Source organism: Panthera pardus, unplaced genomic scaffold, assembly GCF_024362965.1.
Source record: "Panthera pardus isolate Hobbes unplaced genomic scaffold, ASM2436296v1 HiC_scaffold_2, whole genome shotgun sequence".
Taxonomy (NCBI): domain Eukaryota; kingdom Metazoa; phylum Chordata; class Mammalia; order Carnivora; family Felidae; genus Panthera; species Panthera pardus.
In genome coordinates this window covers 121,372,232-121,397,796 of record NW_026526765.1, presented here as the reverse complement: position 1 = coordinate 121,397,796, position 25,565 = coordinate 121,372,232, and the positions used below count along the sequence as shown (strand labels likewise).

The 25,565-nt window shown below is 39.9% G+C and overlaps 1 protein-coding gene across 3 annotated transcripts in view; it reads right to left on the bottom strand.

Annotated features, from left to right (window-relative positions):
• Nucleotides 1-24,177, bottom strand: part of DIAPH1 (diaphanous related formin 1) — a 103,397-nt gene extending 79,220 nt beyond the window's left edge. Inside the window, exon 1 of one of the 3 annotated variants that reach the window (XM_053907402.1) lies at nucleotides 23,844-24,177. In XM_053907402.1, coding sequence (XP_053763377.1) covers nucleotides 23,844-23,960 — 117 coding nt within the window. In that variant the 5' untranslated portion in view covers nucleotides 23,961-24,177. The remainder of the gene's footprint in view (nucleotides 1-23,843) is intronic. The other 2 variants (XM_053907401.1, XM_019424461.2) reach the window with 2 other exon arrangements.
• Nucleotides 24,178-25,565: the final 1,388 nt, after the last annotated feature.

Here is a 25,565-nt window from a genome sequence, read left to right as displayed (position 1 = left end):
AAGAAAGATACCACTTTCCCTTGCTTTCCTTGGTACATTAGAAACAGATTTACTTACTTAAAAAATTAACCATATTTTAGTGGTCAGTTTGAGTAAGGAGAGCAAAAATGATGCATGCAGGATCAAAGTTGTATTTCCTCAAAATTTCCAACAGAGGGCAGCAACTACCAGGAAAGCGAATCACCCTACAGACAAAATTCAGTTTCAAAACACAACAGAACACCCAAATAGCAAGCTCAATTCAATTACTGAAATGGAACCTGCTCCTACACTATATTGAGGGTGTACTGTTTATTGACTTAAAACTATGTGTGTTTTCCTTACAAGTCCTATGTATACAGTGTTTACAAACAGTAAGCTTTGCTCAGTGTTTTCATTGTATCATTAGTTGTTTTGTGGATTCTGAGATACAAAATGAGAAATTTCCAGATCATAAAAAGCATAAATGACTAAAGGTAGTGAAGTCCAGGAAGATAAATGCTGCTGGAGCTATATTTGTGGCTAACACCTCAAACGTCCAAGCTTTTTCATTAGGTTCTCTAATCAACCTACCTGCCTCTAAATGCCTCTCCTCTCAAAATTCTCCTTGCTTGCTGTCAATTCTCTTCTGCCCCCAACCAAACTCTTGCTGTCCTAGCCTGTTGGCACTCACTACTTTATCTTCCTGTCCTTCCTACTGAGTCTTCCCCTAAAGCCTTTAACTATAAACACAAATATTGGAAGAAGCATAGATACTAAGTGAAACCTTTTATAATATCCAAGTTTGCTCATGAATACAGATTAACAGGAACTACTAGATAAAAGTACCTAATGTCTTGACCCTTCTTGAAACCCTTCTGAATCTACGGAAAAAGAATTTTTGGAAAGATAACAATGATGAAAGCAAGAGCCTACAAGGTTGGAAGAATGAAAAAAGCACAAGGGCAAACAAGTTTTGAGGCTGTGAATAAATAGGACAAGCAGTAAACCCAGCAGGCCTAAGACAGCTGAATCCTAAACTAAAAGTAGGAAAAGCCAATAACCAAGCCGAACTATATTTAAAGGTCCTCAAAAGGTTCAAGATTTAGCAGCCCCAGGAACCTATGGAAATGGGGGTTGGAAGGGATAGGCTAAAAATAGGAGGACTGGTTGGAAGCTGTTTAAGAAGCACTTGGATCTACAGGTAGATCCTCCCTCCCCCACTGCCCCAGTCCTCCTGGCCCATACCACTGGGAGAGTACCCTCCCTTACTCCAGCAGAAAGAAGTATATTATTATTTTTTTTTTTTAGGTTTATTTATTGATTTTGAGAGAGAGCGTGTGCCCATGCATGCGAGAGGGAGCAGTCGAGGAGAGAGATAGAATCCCAAGCAGGCTTTGCACAATATCATTAGCTTGGAGCCCGATGAAGGGCTGGATCCCACCAACTGCAAGATCAAGAGTCTGACACCAAATAGACAGCGCCACTCAGGTGTCCCTGGAAGTTTTATTCTTACAAGAAAGTAAAATAGGGTCTGTGACTGGGAGATGCCAGGCACAGTTGTGGGCAGGAATACTATACCAAAAAGAAGAGTAAGCAAATCTATGCATATTACCTACTAAGACACCTAGCACCTTCCCCCTTAAAGTTTCTCAGAACCCCAGCAGCATGGCCCTTACCACTGAGGTGGTAAATTGGTAGACTCTTGTCTGGGAATTGAAAAAATGACCTAAAACTCCTGACACAGTCCAAGTAGATCACTCTGGAACTCTGCAATCTAATATGGTAGCTACTACCCACATGTAATAACTTAGCACTTTTAATGTCATTAGTATGCCTGAGGGAAGAATTTTAAATTTTATTTAACTTTAAATAAATTTAAATTTAAAAATTTGTATTTTATTGTTAATGTTAAACTTAAGTATGTTTGGAATATCCTGAGTATGTGAATCTACTTTGACCTGTAAAATTTATAAAGTCTAAATTTACCTCAACTACTTTTTATGAAAATTTAACATCTAAATTGAGATGTACTATATATAAATGTAAAACAAACACTGGAGTCCAACAACTTAATACTAAAAACAAAATATAAAACATCTCAATAATTTCATGTTTACTACCTATTGAAATATTTTTATACATTGGATTACATAAACTAATATTATTACAATTAATTTCACATGTTTCTTTTTTTTTTTTTTCTTTATGCCTTTTTCTGTAGCTGCCAGAAAATCTGATACATATGGAACTCACATTGTATCTCTACTGGACAAAGTTGTTCTACCATAAAGTGCACACTTAACAAACCAGTTCGTCTACAGTTTCCAATCAGTTTGTTAGTCCCTCATTCTTAAACATTAGCAGACAACCCAGGTTATTGGACATTTGAGAAAAGCCACTAATGCAAGACATAAAAAAAGGGGGGGGGGGTGTGCTGCTTGTCATATATAGACTATGCAAAAAGATTTTCAAAATCACTAATATCCACAAAAGATAACATAATGCCATTTTAAGAAACATTCAGAGGAAAAAGAACACATAGAAGTTGAAAACAGAACAGAAACTCAAGAGAAAGCTCAACAGGATGGGAAGATAAAAACTGAGGAATTCTCCCAAAAAGTAGAGCAAAAAGACAGAGATGGAAAAATAAGAGAGGAAAGGTAAGATCAGTTTGGAAGGCCCAATACGCAAATAATAGGAGAAAACAGGGAAGCAAGTTACCCAAGAAATAATGCAATAATATTTCCCAGTACCCAAGGATACGTCTCCAGAACAAAGGACAAAAATAGACCACAAAAAGGCAATATTACAGTGAAATTTCAAAACACTAAATACAAAGAACATTCTATAACACTTGACAGAAAGGGTGAAAATTTGATGATATATAAGGTAACCAGAACAGATTTAGATTTTTTAAAAACAATACATGAAAAGCTAAATGACAACAGAACAAGGCCTTTAAAAACACGAAGAAAAATAATTTTGAACTGAGAATTCTATACCCAACAAAGCAATCAAATTTTGAGTTCAGAATAGACATTTTCAGAAGCTTGAGCTTTCAAAATTTGTCCCTATACAACTCAGGAAGCTACTGCAGGATATGCTCCACCAAAATGAGGGAATAAACCAAGAAGGAGAAGACTTGAAACACATGAAAGAGGGGAATGAAATCTCTAGGGTAAAGATTGGAGCCGACTCTTTAGTCAGACAGCACAATTAAAAGGGAACTATGAGAACTGAGTCAAACCCTCCAATACTGCCATCACCATCAGCCACTTTTGTTCCGGGCTTTTAAAATGACAATAGCTGGTGAAGTGACCCAGCCAGATTCTTGGCTTATTGGAACCATATGTTAATAACTTCTTCACTTCCTTCCTCGCTCTACTTCCAGGACCTCAAGGACACTCATTCCACCCCACAGAGTTTTTCTACTTTGACTTTTCCAGAAGAGCTAAGGTTAGCCATGGTAAGCTTATAAATAGAAAATACAGAGCACTGGACTCCCCTGACCATATTCTTGTCGGACATCTAGTATTGGACCCTCACTGCAGCCTAGCCAGATGTTCAACTATGGTGAGTTCTATGTTCTCTAGGCTTGGCCCAGTGATACCCTCATAAGGAGCCACTGTAAACTCTTGAGAGAATCTAAAGTCAGACTATGAGTCCAGGTACTCCGTTTATCTTCTCTGGGAGCTTCCATGTAGCTAACAGTGGCAATACTGTCATTTACACATACAGAGTAGGTTTTTGTTACTCAAGTTCTCTAATCATCTTTCATTTATTCAATTACTGATAGAAGCATTAAGAAAAAAAAGAGACAACTGGACCAAAATGGAGTCACTTGTACTAAGCCCCACATCAGCAAAACAAGGCTTAATATCTAACCTAAGTGTAGTTTCAGCCTCTCCCAGGAATGTCACCTTTAACCAGTTAATCTGGAATTATGTGATCAGCACTAGTGAGGTAATATGCACCATAGGCCCCCTGCCTCCCCCAAAGAAGGTTACCTTGCTTGAAACAATCCACTCTTTGTTAGACACTTCCTTTTTCCACTACCTTTTGCCTATAAAAGGCTTCCATTTTGCACAGCTCCTCAGAGCTCCTGATTTGCCAGATGGGATGTGACCCAATTCAAGAATAACTGAAAAAAGCTAATATGATCTTCGAATTATTCAGGTGAATGTTGTTGTTTAACAGCATAAAGCATTTTATTTTAAAAAGGATAAGGGGCACCTGGGTGGCTCAGTCAGTTGGGCATCCGACTTTGGCTCAGGTCATGATCTCACAGTTTGTGAGTTTGAGCCCCACATCAGGCTTTGTGCTGACAGCCTGGAGCCTGCTTCAGATTCTGTGTCTTCCTTTCTCTCTGCCCTCCCCCACTAGCGCGCTCTCTCTCTCTCAAAATAAATAAACATTAAAAAAATTAAAGAAAAAAATAGGAGTAAAAAAGGGGTACCTAGCTGGCTCAATCAGTACAGCATGTGACTCTTGATCTTGGGGTTGTGAGTTTGAACCTGAAGTTGGGTATAGAGATTACTTATATAAATAAAATTAAATGGAGTTAAAAAAAAAAATATTCCATAGAAACGTATTCAACAGAATTAGGTGAGGAAATAAATTTCTAAAGGTCATTAGGTGGTACCAGAAAAGAGCTCAACAAAATTGCATTTACTAAAATGACCTTCACTTCTCTAAAAGATACTCAGTGTTATTAAATCTTATTTAAAGCAATAAAAATTGCTCAAAGGTGTACCGCATCAAAAGCAATAGCATCAAAAATAAATATACTTAAAAAATAAAATAAATATATTTGGCTGGGTACTGAGATGAAAAGCTGTCCCCTCACCATCCCTTTCAAAGAATAATTCAAGGCTCTGATTCACTCACCACATCCTAATGTTATATGTGGTAAGATAAATCTTTTGGTTATCATCTACAGGAAATAAGAAACTTCCTAGACATTTTACAGTTTGGTTTCTATAAGAAACCAAAAACAAAAAAGTCCAAAGATCCCAAGGTATGCTGTATGGGCCAAACTAATTAAATGACTTAATGACTATGAAACATACCCTGATCAATCATTATAATAAATGCAAATGAACTATACAACTTATCTTCCATACTGGATTTATTGTTGTAGTGGTTGTATCTATTAACTCTTCAGTTTTTATTTATTTATTTTTTTAATTTTTTTAACGTTTATTTATTTTTGAGACAGAGAGAGACAGAGCATGAACAGGGGAGGGTCAGAGAGAGAGGGAGACACAGAATCTGAAACAGGCTCCAGGCTCCGAGCAGTCAGCACAGAGCCCGATGCGGGGCTCGAACTCACGGACCATGAGATCATGACCTGAGCCGAAGTCGGACGCTCAACCGACTGAGCCACCCAGGGGCCCCACTTCAGTTTTTAAAAAGCAGGTGTATGGGACTGAACATGGCAGTCTTTTAGACAGAGTTTCCCTTTGTTTGTTTGCCTAGCAACAGAACTGGCAATTTTTTAAACTCAAGGATATACAAAAAGCATTGGAGAGACTGACCTCTATCCAATTTCCTGAATCTTTAACTTTTCTCACTCATCAGAAAAAGGGCATAGAATTCTCAAACAATTAAGGATGGTCTCTTGGCATAAGATGTTCATGTAGCCAAACAAAAAGCAATTAGGTAGCGTCTTAGCAGCAGAGAGGTTAGCAGAGATCTAATAAGAGATTAAGATTAAACTTTACTGTGGGGCCCCTGGGTGGCTCAGTCGGTTGAGAGTCTGACTTCAGCTCAGGTCATGCATGATCTCTCGGTTCGTGAGTTCAAGCCGAGCGTCGGGCTCTGGTGCTGACAGCTCAGAGCCTGAAGCCTGCTTCAAATTCTGTGTCCCCCTTTCTCTCCGCCCCACCCCTGCTTGTGCTCTATCTCTCTCTTTCAAAAAAGAATAAACATTAAAAAAAAATTTAAAGATTAAACTTTACTTTGAACAGAGTACATTACGTAGCATAAAGTGTTTCTCATTTCCACCATTGTGCTTCACAGGAACAGTTCATCATGGATGTTAATCCCATGAACCATGTGGCTTGCATACAGGTAAATGCAAACCCACAACTGCAAGCCTATACCTCAGTACTTTCTAAATGCTTTGTTCAGGCTAACTTAATTTTTTAAAAATTGTAATTAAAGTATAGTTGATACACAGTATTAGTTTCAGGTGCACAACACAGTGACTCAACAATTATATACATCATAAAATGCTCACTAAAGTAGTACAGTATTACTGACTGTATTCCCCACACTATACTTTTTATCCCCATGACTTATTTTAGAACTGCAAATTTGTAATCTTCTTCACCCATTTTGCCCATTCTTCCACTACTCTCCCTCTACTTAAAAAAAAATTATTCAGGCTAACTGACAGGCTAACCAGACAACTACAACTACATTTGGGCTCTTGGCTACATGACTATCACCAGAACACTACAGCTGAATGGGTTTGGCCCCCAAAGTGTAAGGATTCTAAGAGGCCCAGGATCCCTGGGAACTACAGGTTTTCTTATAAAACCTATTATCACAAAGCAATTCACTAACTGCCTCAGTACAGTCAATTCATACCTCTTCCTCTTCTGACATCCACCCTTGCTCAGGAGCTGTCTAATATAGTCTAAGGGAAATGTTTACAGGGATAGGTAAAACTCTAAGATGTCCCCCAGGATTCCTAGCGTGACATATGCACCCTGTATAATGACCACGAGGACTGTACTGTGCCGAGGTTGTATTATTCAGCACAATTGACTACTAAGAAAGGGAAATAATCTGCACAGCCTGACCCAATCACACATGGCCTTTAAATGTGAGGTGAGATGTTAGAGACACAAGGATTCATCGTGTCACTTCTGGCTTGAGCATGAAGGGGGCCAAACGACTACAGGCAGCTTCTAGTAGCTGAGAGCCAACAAAGAAACAGGGACCTCAGCTCTACAACTCCAAGAAACTGAATTTGGCCAACACCTGAATGAGCTTGGAAGCAGATTTTCCCCCAGTGACTACAGATTTGAACTGGCCCAGCTGACTGACATACCTTGACTTCAGCCCTCTGATACTCTGAGAATGCAACCACACTATTCATACTGGACTTCTGACGAATGGAACTGTGAGCTAGTAAGTAGGTTTTGCTTTAAACTGCTGAGTTTCTTACGGAGCAGTAGGAAACTAACACGTTAAACAAAATGACAAAATCCACAATTTATCTAGAACTTTGGCTAATGGAAAAAGACCATGAGTCCTGATTTATTTCTAGCATCCTAAAAAACTAGAAGTATGATTTTGAGCAAATCACTTTAATTCTTCATGCTTCAGTTCCCCTATTTATTAAAAACAAAGCAAAACCAGACACACACACCACTTGGGAACTATGAGATATAAAATGGAATGATGACAGATCATTCTGTAAAGGCAATTATGCTGTTCTTACTACAGAAAGACCTATTTTAAAATACACACCTGAAGACTGGACTAGTTGACACTGCTCCAACAACACAAGGAAAAAGCTATTCCTCATCTATAAACTATACACTTAGCCACAGTCCATCACTTCACAAAAGGAACGAAAGGACTTACCAAGGCCAGGCTCTCAATATTTTCAATCAGACTGTTTATTGTAACTGTTTCTGTGGACCAGATTGTAAGTTGCTTGGGGGAGAAACCCTTATCTTGTTCATATCATATGCCCAATATTTAGTAAGTGTTTTAAGAATTATCATCACTACAGGCTTAGGAGCATCATCCTAACCACAGTACATTCATTCATTAATTCCTTTATTCAAATTGGGCAAACTGAGGAAATATTTCAAGTCAAAGTCTGTGATTGTTATGGACAGCTCAGTAAACTATGAAACCACACCTTCAAGAGTAACATCCTTCCCTATAAATGAGCACAGGGGATGCTGACTGATGCATGACACATGACACATTTTGAGTTGTCCTTGGGGAAACTATCCAATTATGGGACACATGTGACCGAGGGAGTCTTCCACTTCCTTTGAAAAGTAAGAAGACCCCCAGCCCTAGGGGCGCCTGGGTGGCTTGGTCGGTTAAGTGTCCGACTTCGGCTCAGGTCATGATCTCACTGTCCGTGAGTTCGAGCCCCGCATCGGGCTCTGTGCTGACAGCTCAGAGCCTGGAGCCTGTTTCAGATTCTGTGTCTCCCTCTCTCTCTGCTCTGCTCCTCCCCTGTTCATGCTCTCTCTCTGTCTCAAAAATAAATAAACGTTAAAAAAAAAAAAAATTAAAAAAAAAAAAAAAAGAAAAGTAAGAAGCCCTAAGACACAGGCTACCTACAGGTAAAATGGCAAGTGTCACTACAGCCAACAAGAATTTTCTTCCAAATCCTCATCTACCTACCCAGGAAGGATCAGGTAAGGTATAGGTCATTCAGAATCATACGGAGCATGGTATGGCTCTGACTCATCTCTTTATTCTATCATGGTAATGACATCCAGTTCCTCAGGATAGTTCCTTAGGCAACAGAAGGTTATAAAGTGCACTTGAATTCAATTACCAATGAACACCCCTCCAGCATGGCCGCAAAATTTGCCACATTTCCACTAACAAACAGTAAAGGCTGGGTAAGCTTTTCTTTTAATCTCTGTTTCAGTCTTATCCTTAGGACTGTGTCATCTCATAGGAATGGTATGAAGAATAAGACATAAAATGGATGGAAAGCAATTTGTTTTGCAAAGTGCTTTGTAAAAGTTAAATGAGATATGAGGATGGAACCAATGAAACTTTTCAGTCTCCCTTCCTCAATTTTCACTTCTCATACAGAAGTCAATCAGAACTAGACAGAAAGAAATAATGGGTAATATCTTCAAATGTAGAGAAGAACTTTCCCTTCGATTTTCAAGAATGGCTCAAAGATGACAATGAATTAAGTATCTCATCTACCATTTACAGAGAAACAAACTAGATTCTGACATCACTATTAATCGATGCCAAAAGCTTCAACAGGAGTTGTGTAGAACTGGAGCACCCACTTCACAAAAGAAAATAATGCAAAAAGGGTATCTCCAAGAAAAAGAAGACTAAAAGCAAAGCACAAAAAGGACCAAGAATTGGAAACCATCAACTATAAAGCTAACTGAACACTCTTAAGTTAAATAGGTTTAAGGGAAAGAAACCTCAAGATTACTGGCAGTCCCCAGAAATGGAGATGGCTCACTCAATGTTCTCCACAATCTCTAAGCAAAAACTGCTCAAGGACTAACACTTTAGCAGCTCATCCAGTTAGTTTCATTCTGCCTCGGCAGCCCCACAGCTAAAACTCACAATTGAACAGGTAACTTGTTAAAATTCATACAAGAAACAAAAGGAACACAGGAGAGTCCAAGATCTTGTATTCCTAATTAAGACCGTTCTTTCAATCTACCCCTGTCTTCCAGAAGCAGTATCTTTTTAGTGACACTACCCAGGGAGCCCTAAAAGATTCCAGGCAGTAGCACCAGTCAAGCACAAGTTAGAATTGTCCTAAAAAGAGTACTGGGTAACTAATCATTCCCCGTTTCATTAATTTAGTTATAAATTTGAAGCAATTTACCTACAAATGCAAAGCAACCAACTCAATATCCCCACAACTGTCTAAATCAGGGTCTGCTTTCACCCAACTGTGATTAAAATGAGGGAAAAACTATCTTTAACATTAGGATTCAGTCCTCTGACAGGTCCAAAATGCATTCTAATAGTCCTCTTGTTAGTTCAAGAAGGCAAGCCTCTTGGGGAAAAGGAGAAGGCAACATTCTGCCTACTGCTTAGCTCATTTTGAAGCCTGGGACTGGCATAGCCTGCATCCTAGATAGCTGATAGCCTGGAGAAAAGAAGGCAAGTCCACTCAGGTTTCACTATTCCAGCTCAGCAGACAGGTGGAAACCAGGCTGGGAACATAGCATTCCTCCTACAAGCCCATCCAAACAAACTGGCAGCCCCGTGAACTGTGAACCACCCATGGGCTGGGAAAACAAGCTGCCAACAGAGAAAGTGCTCAGATTCTGGAAGTCTTAGTTTCCTACCAGTGTCACAATGTGTGGCAGACATGACCACCTCTTTTGCTGTCAGGAAGGAAGTGCACATATAGTCTGTCATCTGGCGAGATATCAGTAAGCAAGTCTTCCCTTTCAAACATCCTAAGGTTCTGATAAAACTTGTGAATGCACACAGGTATCCCCCACTTTTCAAAAGTTCATATTAGGCCACCTCGCTTTTATGAAAGACCTATATAAGTACCTGTTTTTGCTAACCAAAAGAAATCCAAAAGAGATTTTCGCTTTTACCAAAAAAGGTGAAAAGTGAAAATAGCATTCAGCGTTTGTTTTCTAGCAAGCATTTTAAGAGAGGCAGGGCACCCAAGCACAGCCACACTCAGCATCTCAGCATCAGGCCACCAGCGCTTTGAACGGTGTCTGTAAGCATCCATGTTTAATCTCCATTTGTTTTGTGCATCCGTTAGCAAGATGTGACCTGAGGTATCAGAAAAGCCTAAGAGAGGTTATTTTTAGGAATGCTCGAAAAATCTTCCCTATAAATTAATGGTAAGTGCTTCTTTGCTTTATGCCATTTTGACTTATGAAAGTTTTCATAGGAACACTCAACTTTTAGATGATGGGGGAAACCTGATTAGAAAACAATAATGTTAACCTGTTTTTCTAAAATTTCAACACATTTCTCCAGTTCCAAATACTTCACTTTCTTACTGGGTCTCTCTCTTTACTGCCTGAGCTTAGATTGTAATTGCTCCTTTAAAAGGGGGGTGTTGTCCATTCATTTGGAAATAGTCAGTGACTCAGGAATGCTGTTTCCCAATCTCCGTAGCAACTGTCTTCTCCTCCCATGTTGTGATGTGAGTAGCAGGACATCTACTCTTCCTCAAGGGTGAGCACATGTATGACACACCCAAGGCCTGGCTGACAGGAAGTTCCTGCAGCTGATATTACTTCTACATACAGGCACCAAGTATGAAGCCACCTTATTTTAAATCCCACTCTCAAGTCCTTCAATTCTAAATGATGGTTACACCTTTTTTTTTTTCTGTCCTCATGTCATTCCTAAATACACAGAAATAATCATAGCCCACTGATAATAGCTTAACCGATCCAAAAATTACACTACTACTCAAAAAGCCAGACTTGATCTTATGAAACCAAGTAAACATTTTCTGGGCCCCTACAAATTTAGAGTAAGATCTGATTTTGAAAAAATCTTGCAGGGGAAGGGGGCAGGAGAGCAGGAGGCGAAATCTCATTACTCCTCTAACACCAGAAATACAAGCAAAAGTTAAAATAGGGTACAACTGATACTTGGAGCAATTGTACTCATAGTGTGGAACTATGTTCTAACACAAATACAGAATTTCAGGCCAAAGTACTTAGGCTACAAAGAAACTTCCATGTATCATTGTTTTTTTCTTTTTGGTTCTATCTACTTTAAAATAACTATAATTTCTGGAAAACAAGGTAGGGGATTGTTTTGCTTTATTTTTATACACATCTATATTTTCTTAGAAATATGTGTTTCACTTTTATAATAAAATATACATTTCCATTTCAAATAAAAGTAACATTTTTTAGATTAGAAAGCTAGAAAATGTTTATGATACATTGTTTTAAAAGCAGAAAACCGGGGCGCCTGGGTGGCGCAGTCGGTTAAGCGTCCGACTTCAGCCAGGTCACGATCTCGCGGTCTGTGAGTTCGAGCCCCGCGTCAGGCTCTGGGCTGATGGCTTGGAGCCTGGAGCCTGTTTCCGATTCTGTGTCTCCCTCTCTCTGCCCCTCCCCCGTTCATGCTCTGTCTCTCTCTGTCCCCAAAATAAATAAAAAACGTTGAAAAAAAAAAAAAAAAAGCAGAAAACCTGTGTCAACTATAATTGCAACTTTGCAAAAACATGTGCATAGACATAATAACTAGAATATTCAAATACTAAGTGAAATAAAAATGAAAAGTAGAAATTTGGGGTTTAGATACTGTTATTTTGAAAATACATGTTTTTTCAAAAAAAAAAAAGCCTAAAAACAATCATGGCACAGCACCTAAAAGCAAAGTAACATCATCCAGTTCCCATATTCAAAATGCCCACCAGTATTTACTCTTCTCTAGTCATACTTTGCTTAAGCAAACACTCTGGCAGGGCACAATGAGAAAAGTTAGGGATGACAGGGGCACCTGGGTGGCTCAGTCAGTTAAGCCTTGCACTTCAGCTCAGGTCATGATCTCACAGTTTCTGAGTTCAATCCCAGCATCAGGCTCTCTGCTGTCAGCGCAGAGCCTGCTTTGGATCCTCTGTCTCCCCTCTCTCTGCACCTCCCCCACTCACTCTCAAAAATAAATAAACATTAAAAAAGAAGAAAAATTAGGGATGACAAAGCAATGTGAGAAAGAAAAATGAATAGTCTAAAAGCTAGCTCACCTAATTACATGACCTTGAGCAAATTAATACCTCCAGACCTCACCGGCCTCCTCATGTTAAGATGAGGAAGCTAGGTCAGAACATTCCTAGGGTCTCTTGAGACCTTAAAGACTGTGCTTAGTTACTACTGCTCTTTTTGAGGGCAGCTCCATGCCTGCTACTTGCCTGATAGTACATATCCTACAGTGGCTTCTCACCACTTCTTCTTGTGGTTTCAATCACAGGAAACAGACGTCACCCATGGGCCTAGAAGTAAGTAACGAATAAGCCCTGGCGGATGCAAAGAGCTGCCAACTAAGGCCAACTCCCATCTTTCTAAAATACAAGAATCAAGAAATCACTAGAGGCCTTTATGCCTGGGGAGCCCAACACACATCTTTCACAAAAACTAACAAAACTAAAATTATCTCTGGAGGTCCCATGCAAATATGATGAAATAATTTTAGAACAGTCTCAATCTACTTTGCTGCTATGGCCAAATGAAGAAACTGAAGAATAGCTATGTAGGAGTATAAGAGTGTAAGAAACAAACAAAAACAAAACAAAACAAAACAAAAAGGTCACTAGCACTTTTTGTGAAGACTTAGACATTTCCTAATGACTTAGAAGACTCCTCTTTGTCTTGTTTTCTCAACACTCTGTGTAAACCTTTCTGTAGCCCTGAAAGACCATGATACTAATAGATTAAAATAATATAGGGACTTACCAATTACTTGCTTTAAATGTTATGTTAACAATCCCTATAGCACTGGGCCAAATACTGCTCCCATTCGTCATGATATAAGTTGGCAGCTCTGAAGTATGTAAAATAATGCAGACATTTTTAGTCCTATAGACATGTTCCTTCATTAAACACAAAACTTGAAGATATTATATCTCTAGAGAATAATAATAAACTTTTCTCAACAGAGTTCTTCTGGTCAGGTACAGTTACATTAGAGCTTCTCTCTGCCTCAGTTACCTTGGTAAGAGAGGACTAAGGTTTCTGTCAATCTCCTACATTAGACCATAGAAACAGAGAACCTTGAAAATGATCCCAAGATTCCCAAGACTAACATTAAAAGTAAATACATAAAAGGATATTGCTAACATGAGTGAAATACCACCAAAGGGCTTAAGCACCTCACAAGCAAGATGGGAAATAAGATCCACCCAAAAAGATATCTCCTTCCCTTCCTCTCTATATTATATACTATAAGATAGGGGATATGACAGGCCTTGGAAGGCCATATATATATACACACATGTTTATTTTCATTTACAAAAGACTAAAGAACCCTTCAAATAACCATGCAATCAAAACCTATACTGCACTAAGGAACTTTTTTTTTTTTTTTAAGTTTATTTATTTTTGAGAGAGCAGGGGTCGGGGGAGAGAAAGTGCACATACATGAGTCGGGGAGAGGCAGAGACAGGAGACAGAGAATCCCAAGGAGACTCCCCACTGTCAGTGCAAAGCCTGATGTGGGGCTTGAACTCACAAACCCAACTGTGAGATCATGACCTGAGCTGAAGTCAAGAGTCGGCCGCTTAACGAACTGAGCTACCCAGGAACCCCTGTACTAGGCAACTTTTAAGAAGTAGTAGGGTCTAAAGAGTTCTAATTGTTCCTACAATGGCATTTCCTACCTGAGTCCACTATTTAGCTATACAGCTTTGAGATCCAGCTGAGAATCATATTTTTTAAACCTAGCTTTATCTCCAAAAGTCTGAAAAGATGGGTGCGTTAAAATGGACAAGGATTGTAACTGAAACAAAATTAACTATCTAAATTCCATCGCAGTAGCAGATATGATTTGCTGGAACCTTAACACTTATCTATTCATGTTCTTGGATATGCTGATTTCCTGTCACCATAACACATTCACATGGCCAAAAACTGCATCAACATGCATCGTGACATACTACAAAACACTAATTTTCAATCCTGCCTTCTGCAGGTTTCTACAGAAAGAGAACCTATTTTATCCCTTAAAAGGAATAAAATAAACTCTATGAAGTAGTGTGCCTTTCTTAAATGATTTATGTCCCATATAAATACTCGACTGCTATAACTGGGCCATTTCTCTTTACCACAGACACACACTTGCACCTCTGAGCCTCTGTTCACACTGCTCCCCACACCATGAAATCTTCTCTACCAACCCGTGTATTTCCTTCCAAGGCTTGTCATATCCCCCATCTTCTATGAAGTTAACTAACACTGTCCACAATTCTATTCTGGATCATTATAGAATTTGGGATGTAAATACAGACCTTTGAAATCTTACATGCTAACTCTCTAATATTATAAGAAAAGAGTAAGAAAAGTGGAATGACTTGCCCAGAGTTCACAGGGTTAATTGTGGCAAAGTCAGACTAAACAGGAATATTTGGAAAGAATACTTCGATGGCAGTGGGAGATAGGGGTTCTAGTCCTAGGTCTAGCTATAAATGTAGACAGATCATTTTTCTAGGTTCACATTTCTTAATGCATAAAATAAAGGGTTTGAATGAAATAATTTTTAGCATCCTTTTAACCTCCAGCATTCTAAGATTCTGAAACCTAGGTCTTCTCTTAGTCCAGTAATCTTTCCACTCAATTCCTTCACTTCTCTGAAATCCCTCTTTTTTAAAAAATGTTTATTTATTTATTTAGAGAGGGAGAGAGAGGGAGAGAGAGAATCCCAAGCAGGGTCCACACTGCCAGCGCAGAGCCCAATGAGGCTCAAACCCATGAACTGTGAGATCATGACCTGAGCCAAAACCAAGAGCACGTGCTTAATCGAATGAGCCACCTAGGCACCCCTAAAATCCTACAGCTTTTAAACTCTTACGTTCATAGCCTCTGAGCTTTTCCTACCCATTCACCTATTAACATGACTGAGATTACAATCTATTAAAAAGCAAGGACTGAACCTGATAGGGCAACCACATGACTTGTTGATCTTTAGCCTTTTGGATCCAGAGTAGATCCATGCGAATTCAAACAAATAAGAGAAACTCTATTCTCTACTCTTTGCCAGCAGTCATACAGAAAATCCTAGTTCCAGGTACCTGGATCTTGGTGGCGATGTTTTAATTATTAACCACAGGCAAATAACTGCCAGGTCTAAAGAACAAACATCAGCAGGCCCCAGACTCTCAGAAGAAATCCTGGAGATATTAACCATTCACAATCCTTACAGTCAAGTTTCAGGGCTACAGAGAAAGGATTTTAAGAATACTACATGCTTATTCTAAAATATAGAAAAGGTAACTATGGGAAGCAGTCTAGCAACAGCTTCCTCCTTTCCATTTGTCACCACTACTTGCTGCTTTAATCAATTTAAACAACTCATACAACTGATAGCTGATGCTGTTAGAGCTATTTCATTTACATAGAAGGTTGCCTTTAAAAATAACAACTGGTGGGGTGCCTGGGTCGCTCAGTCGGTTAAGTGTCCGACTTCAGCTCAGGTCATGATCTCACAGTTCATGAATTCTGAGCTGTTTGTGAGTTCAAGCCCCATGTCCGGCTCTGTGCTGACAGCTCAGAGCCTGGAGCCTGATTCAGATTCTGTATCTCCCTCTCTCTCTGCCCCTCACCTGCTTGCTTGCTTGCTTACTCTTTCTCTCTCTCTCTCAAAAATAAATAAAACATTTAAAAAAATTAAAATAAAAAAATAATAACTGGCAACTTCTTAATAACTCATGAGCCAGAGCAAAGATTGGTTGTGATGCACTGAAATAGCTACTTCTTCATGTCTAAGAAAGATTTAATTGTAACTCTTGCAATGATTTCAAAGTTTAAATCACTAAATGCAAAAAGCAGTTAGCTAGCCATTTAGCCACTGCACTTGGTCCATCTAAACCCAGTACTTCTTTCCCACCAAATGAACTGGAGGAGAGCCCAGTTTTAATAGACTACAGTCATCAAATGACTAAAGAGATGCCACCAACATTTTCTAGTAAATTCCTAGCAGTTAATACTCTTTTATACTAAAGGTGCAAAAACTGGACACTTGTAAAATGTCAGCACAAAGTGGTGAATAAATTTTTTTTTTTAATAAGCCAGACTTCAGTCTGAATCCTAGTTTTTCAAGCTAAAGCAGGTTTCTTGATGTGAGTCTGTTTAATTACCTATAAAATTGGAATAACAACAGTACTTATTTTATAAGATTGAGTTAGAGATTAATGAGATAACGAATCTAAAGGTCTTTAGCACAGTGCTAGGGGTGTATAAGTATGCAACAAACCTTATTACTACTGCTACTGTTGTTGTTACTATTACTCCCTGTCCTTCCAGTCTGGAATGAATTCATCTTCCTACCTATCAAGATGAACATTGGAGCGCCTGGCTGGCTCAGTCGGAAGAGCATCTGACTCTTCATCTTGGGGTCGTGAGTTTGAGCCCCATGTTGGGTGTAAAGATTACTTAAATGAATAAATAAATTAAAACTTAAAAAAAAAAAGATGCTAAACATTCTTTAATATTTTTAGATAGAAGAATGGCACTATACACCCTGTAGCACAGGACATACAGGAGAACAAAAGCTTTCTACCACCACATATTAAGATGAAAATGACTCCAGGATAAATGGAATCTCAAAGGTCCCCAATCCTTAGTATCAGAAAGGTTCTGTCTTTGCCTACAAGTGAAAATTTACCCCCCAAAAGCATAAGCAGGATATAATTAACATACCCACAGTGGAAAAGAGAACTTAAGAGCTACATCTATAAAATTTTTAAAAGAAAACAAGAAGAAAATCTTATGGGCTGTGATTTTAGCACAGATTTTTGAAATGACACAAAAAGCAAAAAGTTAAAAATTGGACTTCATCAAAGTTAAATACTTTTGTTTTTCATACCACAGTGTTAAAAAATAAAAAATGAAACGGCAAATCATAGGAGAAAGATGTATCTGCAAAACACATATCCAACAAATTACTTGCATATAGACTATAATAATAAAAAATTTTAGGGAGAGCTGGGTGGCTCAGTCAGTTGTGCGTCTGACTTTGGCTCAGGTCATGAACTCACGGTTCATGGGTTCAAGACCACATTGGGTTTTCTGCTGTTAACATAGACCCTGCTTCCAATCCTGTCTCTCTGTCCCTCCCCACTTGCACTCTCTCTCTTTCTCTAAAATAAACATTAAAAAAAATTTTTTTTTAATGGGAAAAAATTTGAACAGACACTTCAGTGAAGATACATAAACAGCAAATAAATAGTTGAAAAGATGCTCAACATCATTACACAAACGCAAATTAAAGTCACACTGAAGTACCATCACATACTCACTGAAATGGCTAATTTAAGACTGATCATACCAAGTGTCAGCAAGGAACTAGAACTCCTATATTGCTTGTGGGGATGTAAAATGGTACACTCACTTTGGAAAACAGTTTGGTGCTTTTTTAAAAAGTTAAACATAGGGGTGCCAGGGAGGATCAGCTAGGTAAGCATTCAACCAGCTCAGGTCATGATCTCACGGTTTGTACGTTGTAGCCCTGCATCGGGCTCTCTGCAGTTAGCACGGAACCAGCTCCAGATCCTCTGTTCCCACCTCCCCTCAAAAATAAATAAACTTAAAAAAAAAATTAAACATAAGGCAGCTTTTTCTGAGATGTAAGCCCAAAACCAAGGTATACTCCTTGGTTTTCTGTGACCTGCAGGATCAAAGACAGTTTATAAATTATCTTCTGTTGGATCCTTAAAGCATGTTAAATCTTAGAAGAAAATGCAAACTCTATGCTTTCACACAGCAGTATTTCTAAAACAGGGAATAAATCACAGAATCAAAAATCCAGAACACCATCAATTCTACCTCTACCTGCTACCTTAAAATGTCAACTTCGCTACCACCTAGACTAAGGACCACTTAACCACCACCAAGGATGGAATATCCCATCTTCCATATAAGAATGCTTCCACGTAAGAATGCCAGGTGTTTCTCTCTTAATTCAGCTCCGTTATACTTATTCTCCTTTGTGTCCCCTTATCTGTTCCATCCCCATTCTCAGAGTAAAGAAATTTAAGCAAATATTTATAGGACAAATTGAAACTATGATTGTCAGAGAGCCAAGCAACACACAGCAGTTTCTTCAATCTTTTCCCTCTCAGTTACAGAGCTTCTAGTATATCCCTTCCCTTTATAAAATCTTTCTACTACTCTAGCTATTCCAAGATCCTGAAATTTACTAAAGGATACGTAGAATCCAAAATTTGTGCTTCTTCTGCATTCATTTATCCAACATCCACCCCATGGTCCCCTGATGTTTCCAAACTTCAAATGTAAGAAGAAACTACTGCACTGAGTGGGTGTTTGGGCTTGATGACATTTAAAGTCCCTTCCAACACTAAAATTTTAAGGCTACCCTTCAAAGCAAGTTTTAATAATGAATGGAAGAATCTCAGAGCTGAAACAGCAATGATACACCCAGTTATCCTGTAATAGGTGGTAAAATTCATTGAAACACTGGTCCTAATACTTCTCTTTTCCAGTAATTCTTTGACTTTATTAAAAAGGGTTCCTTGGTTCTAATAGAATGTTTGGAGGGGGTTGTGGGGGGAGGGAAGGAAGGAAGGAAGGAAGGGAGGGAGAAAGAAAGAAGAGAGAAAGGAAAAAGAGAGGTGTAAAATGAGGTAAAATATGTTCCCAGTGTCTAAACATTCTTTCTTTTTCAATTTTAGCTTTGAAGCTTTATGAAATTTTAGTATTAACAGTTTTTACCGCTCCTGATTCATCAAAAGCCTGGCTGCCCAGGGAACTGGGCCCTGCCCCTACAGAAGCAGATAGGGAATAAAAAACAAAGAAGGAGGGAGGATATTAACTGGGCAAGGGGAGAGGATGCTTGCCTTTGTCTTCCTTAACCCTAACTAGGGGCAAATACTCAAGGCTGCTTTGCTCATTAGCAAGAGGTAAATTCTTTCCTAAGGCTTTCAAACAAAAGTGAGTAAGAGGAAGGGCAACAAAATAAAGAAAAACACTTAAGTAATACAACACGTAGCTTGTTTCAAATAGGAATGCTTTTTGTAGTCATGAATGATTTCAAATGAGACATAAAATGGGAAAAACATACTATCTGAACACACAAACCTTTCCTCTACAATTACTACTATTTCTTGGTAATAAACATGATTTTAACCTGTACTTCTAAATCTTATGTGGTATAACCTTATCTTGTAAACCTCCATTACATTTCACTGAAAATGTTAATACTCTCCAAGAATAACTTGGCAATCCATTTATAAAATGGAGAGCCCCATGGGAGAGCAAAAGGTTATTCTATCATACAGGAAATAAAATTAGTCTATTCTGACCCATAGGAACATCAACAAACTTAAATCATTTCTCACTTATAACTATTTTCTTAGGTTTTATAATAAATATAATTTACATGTCATAAAATTTTCAGCTTTTTTTTTTTCTTAATAAAAGTATCCCAACATTTACCAACTCTCTCAAGGCAGAGATTTTAATTCTGAGGGATTCCCTCGGTCTGACCTCTTGTCAGGGAGGATTTCCTTTGAGACAAGTAAATGTAACATGATCAAGTGGATCCTTGGGCTACCTCTTTAAAAACAAGGCAGGAAAAAGGGCAGCAAATTTTAAGGTATCATTCTGTTATCTCAAACATCTCACAAACATTCCTGTAGGCTCTCTTTCCAAACTAAGTAATCCCTTTGTTTATCATCTTAAAAAAAAAAAAAAAAATCACATGACTTTAGTATAAAGCTCTCCGTTTTCTGCAACTTTCTGGATCAAAGTTAATGTCTTAATAAGAGAGAAGCAGATATTTGCATAAACAACTCCACTTCTTTCATATTCTCTATCTTCCCTACTATCTAAAATTCTGCCTGGCATCCTTTACCTTTGACTGCTCTCCTTATGGACAGACGGACAGGGGTCTACAACCAAACATTTATACTTTCACTATCACTTTGTTTTTCACAAGGCATGAAACTCGCTTGGTGAAATTCAATACATTGACATCCAATATTAAACAAGATTTTAAAAATTATGTATCTTCTCTTCTCTCTAATCCCAAGCTAAAACTCACGTTTTACAGACTTATGCCTCTAGCTGAATCAGGAAGTAATATTCCTTCTTAGAATGCATCAACTTCTTGATTGTATAAAACATGGTGTTTATAAAATGCAGGAATACTCTGCAGCCTCCAACACCCTGGTTGTAATTACTACCTTTACACATATTTCAGCCAGCAGTTTATTTGACACCCAAATTCATCACTGCTGAAAAATCAGAAAACATTCTGTTCATTTTGAATTTTTATTTTCCTTCATCCTAAAGACCTCTGCAAGGAACTGCAACAATGCTGGAGAAAGGATATGCTTATGGCCCAGGAGGAGAAAGATTCATGAAGAATCAGGAAATACCAGGCAGCCCAGCTTCAGCCACAAGTATCAGCATCTCTAACAACCCAATGTTTTTAAAAGGTAATTCCCAACCACTTTTTAAACTTCAACTCCATCTGCTTTCCACCCAAGATGTCTCAGAGGGTAAGAGTATCTTTGCCAATATGTAAGCTCTGCCTTCCATTCACTTGATCTATACTTAGAACCTGCATAAGCCTGGAAAGGTATGCAGCAGCTTAAAGAGATGAGAAACTCCTCAAATGCAAACAAATAACCTTCAGGCACACTAAGTCCAAACCAGTGGAGTTTTATAAAGTACATTCTTTTTTTTTTTTTTAATGTTTATTTTTGAAGGAGAGAGAACGAGCGCATGAGCAGAGAGAGGGGCAGAGAGAAAGGGAGACGCAGAATCCAAAGCAGGCTCCTGGCTCTGAGCTGTCAGCACAGTGCCTGACACGGGGCTCAAACCCACAGACAGGGAGATCAGGATCTGAGCCGAAGTTGGATGCCAACCGACTGAGCCAACCAGGTGCCCTTTTTTAAATTATTATTTTTTTAATGTTTATGTATTTTTGAAGGAGAGAGAAAGCACACAAGCAGGGAGAGGGGCAGAGAGAAAGGGAGACTTATAAAGTACATTCTTAATGGGATTCCAGAGAACACACACTCTAGCAAAGGTGGAGCAGGCAAAACAGTTCTTTTAGCTTGTAGTTCAAAAAACTAAGCCATGGCTAACAAAAGCACACCAGCAATCTTTCCCCCTCCACGCACCCACATATACACACAGACACAAAGACAAGTGGATTGCAATGCCCCTCCTGGTCTCTCACTGTCACAGAGTTCTCATAAAAAGAACAATGAGAGAATATTCTGATGCCTTGAGGTAAGTTACAGTTGGCAAGAAAGGGGTTAAGTAGCACTACTTTTCTGGAAACTTTCCAATCCCCTAGCTCTGAATGCAATTCTACTCACTACCAGTGCTACACATTTTTTTTTCTTTCTCTCTCTCTCTCTTTTTTTTTTAAACAGTTCAGCCGGTTAAGAGTTAACACCAACACCTCAGAAAGAAAAAGAGAACTTGGTTTGGCTCCACCCTCTGTAAAGCAAATACCAAAAACTCTGAGCCAAATCCACCCAGCATACACAAGACTCCATGGACATTCCAAAACACAGGTGAAAAAAAGTGAAGTTTCCTCAGGTATCTCAACTTCAATTCCCTTCACTTGTGAAACACGCAGGTATTAGGTAAAACAAAAGCACAAACAAAATTCTATTTAAGGACCTGAAAAACATTACAAGCCACAGAGTTCACTATACATCAGCAGGAATAGCTGGAATGTGGGTGAGGAAGGTCAAACAGTACCCATGGAAACAAGAGCAAAACAACAATAACAGATATATGTATGTTTATAATAAAAAAGGATTATAAGCCCCAGAATTTAATTCTTAGAAGGAAAGCTCTCTAACTAGAGTGTCAGTTACTATCCTAAACAAACATAAGGAAATGTTTCTTTAATCCCAGGGGGAGGGTCCTCACTACCATTAATTCTACATTTCTGGAAAAACAGATGTTCACCAGATTAAAAAAATAAATTTAAAAAAAAAAAAAAAGAAGAAGGCAGTTACTGACAGCCCATAAGTCACTGGAAAGGACAGTCCAGAAGCACCTGCCTTGCTAGAAATAGGTAGGAAGAGATGAGTCACTATTTTAATTCTGCTTAGTACTCTCCACATCTCAATCCTCTAGGTCCCAAAGCAACATTTTCTTCCTGTTTCCATCATTTTATCAGTTTTCTTCCCAAATTTGTGGGTTTGGATCAGAATACTAAAGGTTGGGGATAAAGGAGCAAAGAGTCAGAATCCATTTGGTTACTAGAAAGAGATACCGTGGTGGAGGCATAATCACCTGGAAGAAAAGACTAAATAATAAATAACTACAATTACAACTAGCAAACGATTATTAAGATCCAAGACTATTTCCCTCTCTTGGATAGTGTCCCATATCTTTCAAAGCTTTTACAGTAAAAAGCAAACAAACAGCTCCCTGGAGAGAGGAGTAAACAAGATTTAATGTGGGCAAAGGTAATGAAATATGATAGTGTTACATGAATATCAGTATTCCTTCCAACTCAGATTGGAAGTCACTGGCACCTGAGGACAGCTATACTCTTGTACAGGTAGGAAAAAGGAAGTCACTAGCCTGTCACACAGGAGGTGGCAGAAGAATTGAGATGGTTTTCATGGGAAACATAAAAAGCGATTCAATTATTCAAACTTCTTGGACTTGCAGCCTAACTTCCTCCCTATGAGGAAGGTTTAGCACCATCCTAAATCAAGAAAGGCATCATCATGAGAGAAGTTCTAACCCTCTGAAAAGTGATAAGCAACAGGGCAAAGAGGCAGGTTCTCGGGATGGAGAAATACTGGGAAACAAATTAACGTCATGCCCAATGACCATAGGACCTGGGCAGGAACCCATTCCTGCAATCACAAGGACAAACGTCCAGGGAAGGTAGAAGCCAAGTCAGGTAACATTCCAGAGGGGAAGGATTATCAGGTGACACCGGGCTGAGGGCCCAGAGCCGGGGCGAGGAGGGAGGAAAGTTAGCAGGTGAAAGGGATCAATCTTGAGAAGGAAGTGACCTTTAAGAGAAGCAAATAAGAGGATACAAAAAAAAAAAAAAAGGGGGGGGGGGGGAGTTGTGGAAGGGTAATAAAATAATGGACCCAGAAAAACATAGAGGACAAGATAGAGAAGGCGTGTGCGGGTAACAGAGGAAGAAGAAAGGAAGTGGGGCTGAGAAGGAAGAGATGGAGCTAAGACCCGCCGGGCTATGGGGGCGGAGGGCAGAGCGTACGGGCTGATGGGGTGAAAGAAGCCCCGAGGCTGCCGGGGCAAGAGCCGGGTGGGACTCCGGGGATTCCCGAGGTCCCGGAGGGGTAGGATGTCCGGCTGTGGAGCCCAGGACCGAGCAAACGGAGGAAAAGAGGCGCGGGGGCGGCTCCCTAGAGACGGGCGTACAGCCCTGGGGTCGGCTGCGGGGGTCACCGGGGACCGGAGGACGGTTACCGGGCTAGGCTGAAGGAACCGGGTGGGAGGGACACTCACAAATTTCTTGGATTTGCCGCCGTCGCCGCCCGCCGCAGGCAGTTCGTCCGGGCTCCGGCCCTTCTTTTTGTCCCGGGTCCCGCGGCCGGGACCCTGGCCCCCGCCGAGCGGCTCCATGTCCAGGTTCGCGCTGGCAGATGAACCCGCGCCTACGCCGCTCCCGCCGGGCAGCTCCCGCCGGGCAGCTCCCGACCGGCCGCCGCCGCCCAACAGCTCCCTCCTCAGCCCGCCGCCGCGCCCCGCCTCATTAGTATGCCGGGCTGCGCGCGCCTCATGAATATACAACGGCGACGCCTCGCTCCCGCCCGCCTGCCCCACTTCCGCCCGGACCAGCAGCTCCTACCAATGGGGGAAGTGAGGGGGTGGAGGGAAGGCGCGGAAGCAAGCTACCTGCCTGGCGGACCTAACCATTCGGACTCACGTGGGGGGAGGGGGGGGGGAAATGGTGGTGAGTGGGCGGTGCAACTCTGCGGCCTCGACAGGGAATAGCGCCACCTGGCGGCCGGAGCGGCGCAGGCCTCCCCGCTCCCACACAGTGCCCACGTGGCTGTAAAGCCTATACCCTCTCACAGCCTAGACCAGGATCTTATCTAAACAAAAAATCAAATAAGAGATGTCATTTTGGCCGAAAATCCACTGCGGGTCTTTCAAGGATAATACAGTTTTTTATGTGTGCAACATCAGTGGAGCACATGAAAAAATTTGAAAGCGGCAGTATTTATTGAAAGCTACGTGCCTAGAACAGAGAGTGGTCCAGAGCAAGTGCTAGACTGGAGTTAGATCACCTAGTTTTGAATCGCAGGTCTATTTCCTAGTGGTGTTTTTTATTCTGAAAAACTAGTTATTGCCAACAGGTAACTACTCAGGAATAATAGTTACCATTTACCATGCACTTGCTCTAAACCAGACACTATGCAAAACTCTCCGTGTTGTTCCTCACTGAATCCTGGCATTGCCATGTGACAGACTCCATTAGTCTCACCATTTTACAGATAGAAAATTTGGGACTTCTGAGAGTTAAAGTGACTTGCTTGAGGGCACATAAGTGATTAAAAAAAAAATTTAAATCCAGATTAGTCTGGGAAGTCCTATGTTTGACCAGGATATCCTACTGACAAAAACCAAACCTGAGTGAAAAGAGCAGGTGTTCTCCAAGAGTGTGTTCTTTGCTCATCCAGCTTCATTTCTCCCTCAGTAATCTCATCCATTCTCCCAGCTACATCTGTTCCTTCTGTGAAAAATATGTGGCCCCCAGAATATGGATGGAATTATCTCACCCACAGCTGACAAAAGATTTCAAATATATGTTCCTGGAGGGAACTCTGAGACCCCAGTGCTCAGTTTAGGGCATGGGATATTATTTTCTAAGCTAGAGCACTGACACAGGATCAAAGCATGGAAGGAATGATCCATCTATCACTCTTCTTTCTCATACCACTGTCTACATCTGCTATACCATTTACCTCACTCTTTATTGGATTATGAACGTCAGGGAAGGGTCCACATTTGTGGCTACTACAGTATCTAGCATCATTCTTCACCAAGACAGTTAAGATAATGAGCAACCACTTGTCAGGCACCATGCTAAGCACTTGACGTTTTATCTCAGTGTATCTTCACCAACTAGCATTACCATTCCAAACATACAGGTTCCAAAACATCAAGTCATCTTCTACTCCCTCTCTTAAGCTAGTAATTGCTCAGGTTTGTCTAACTCTTAAC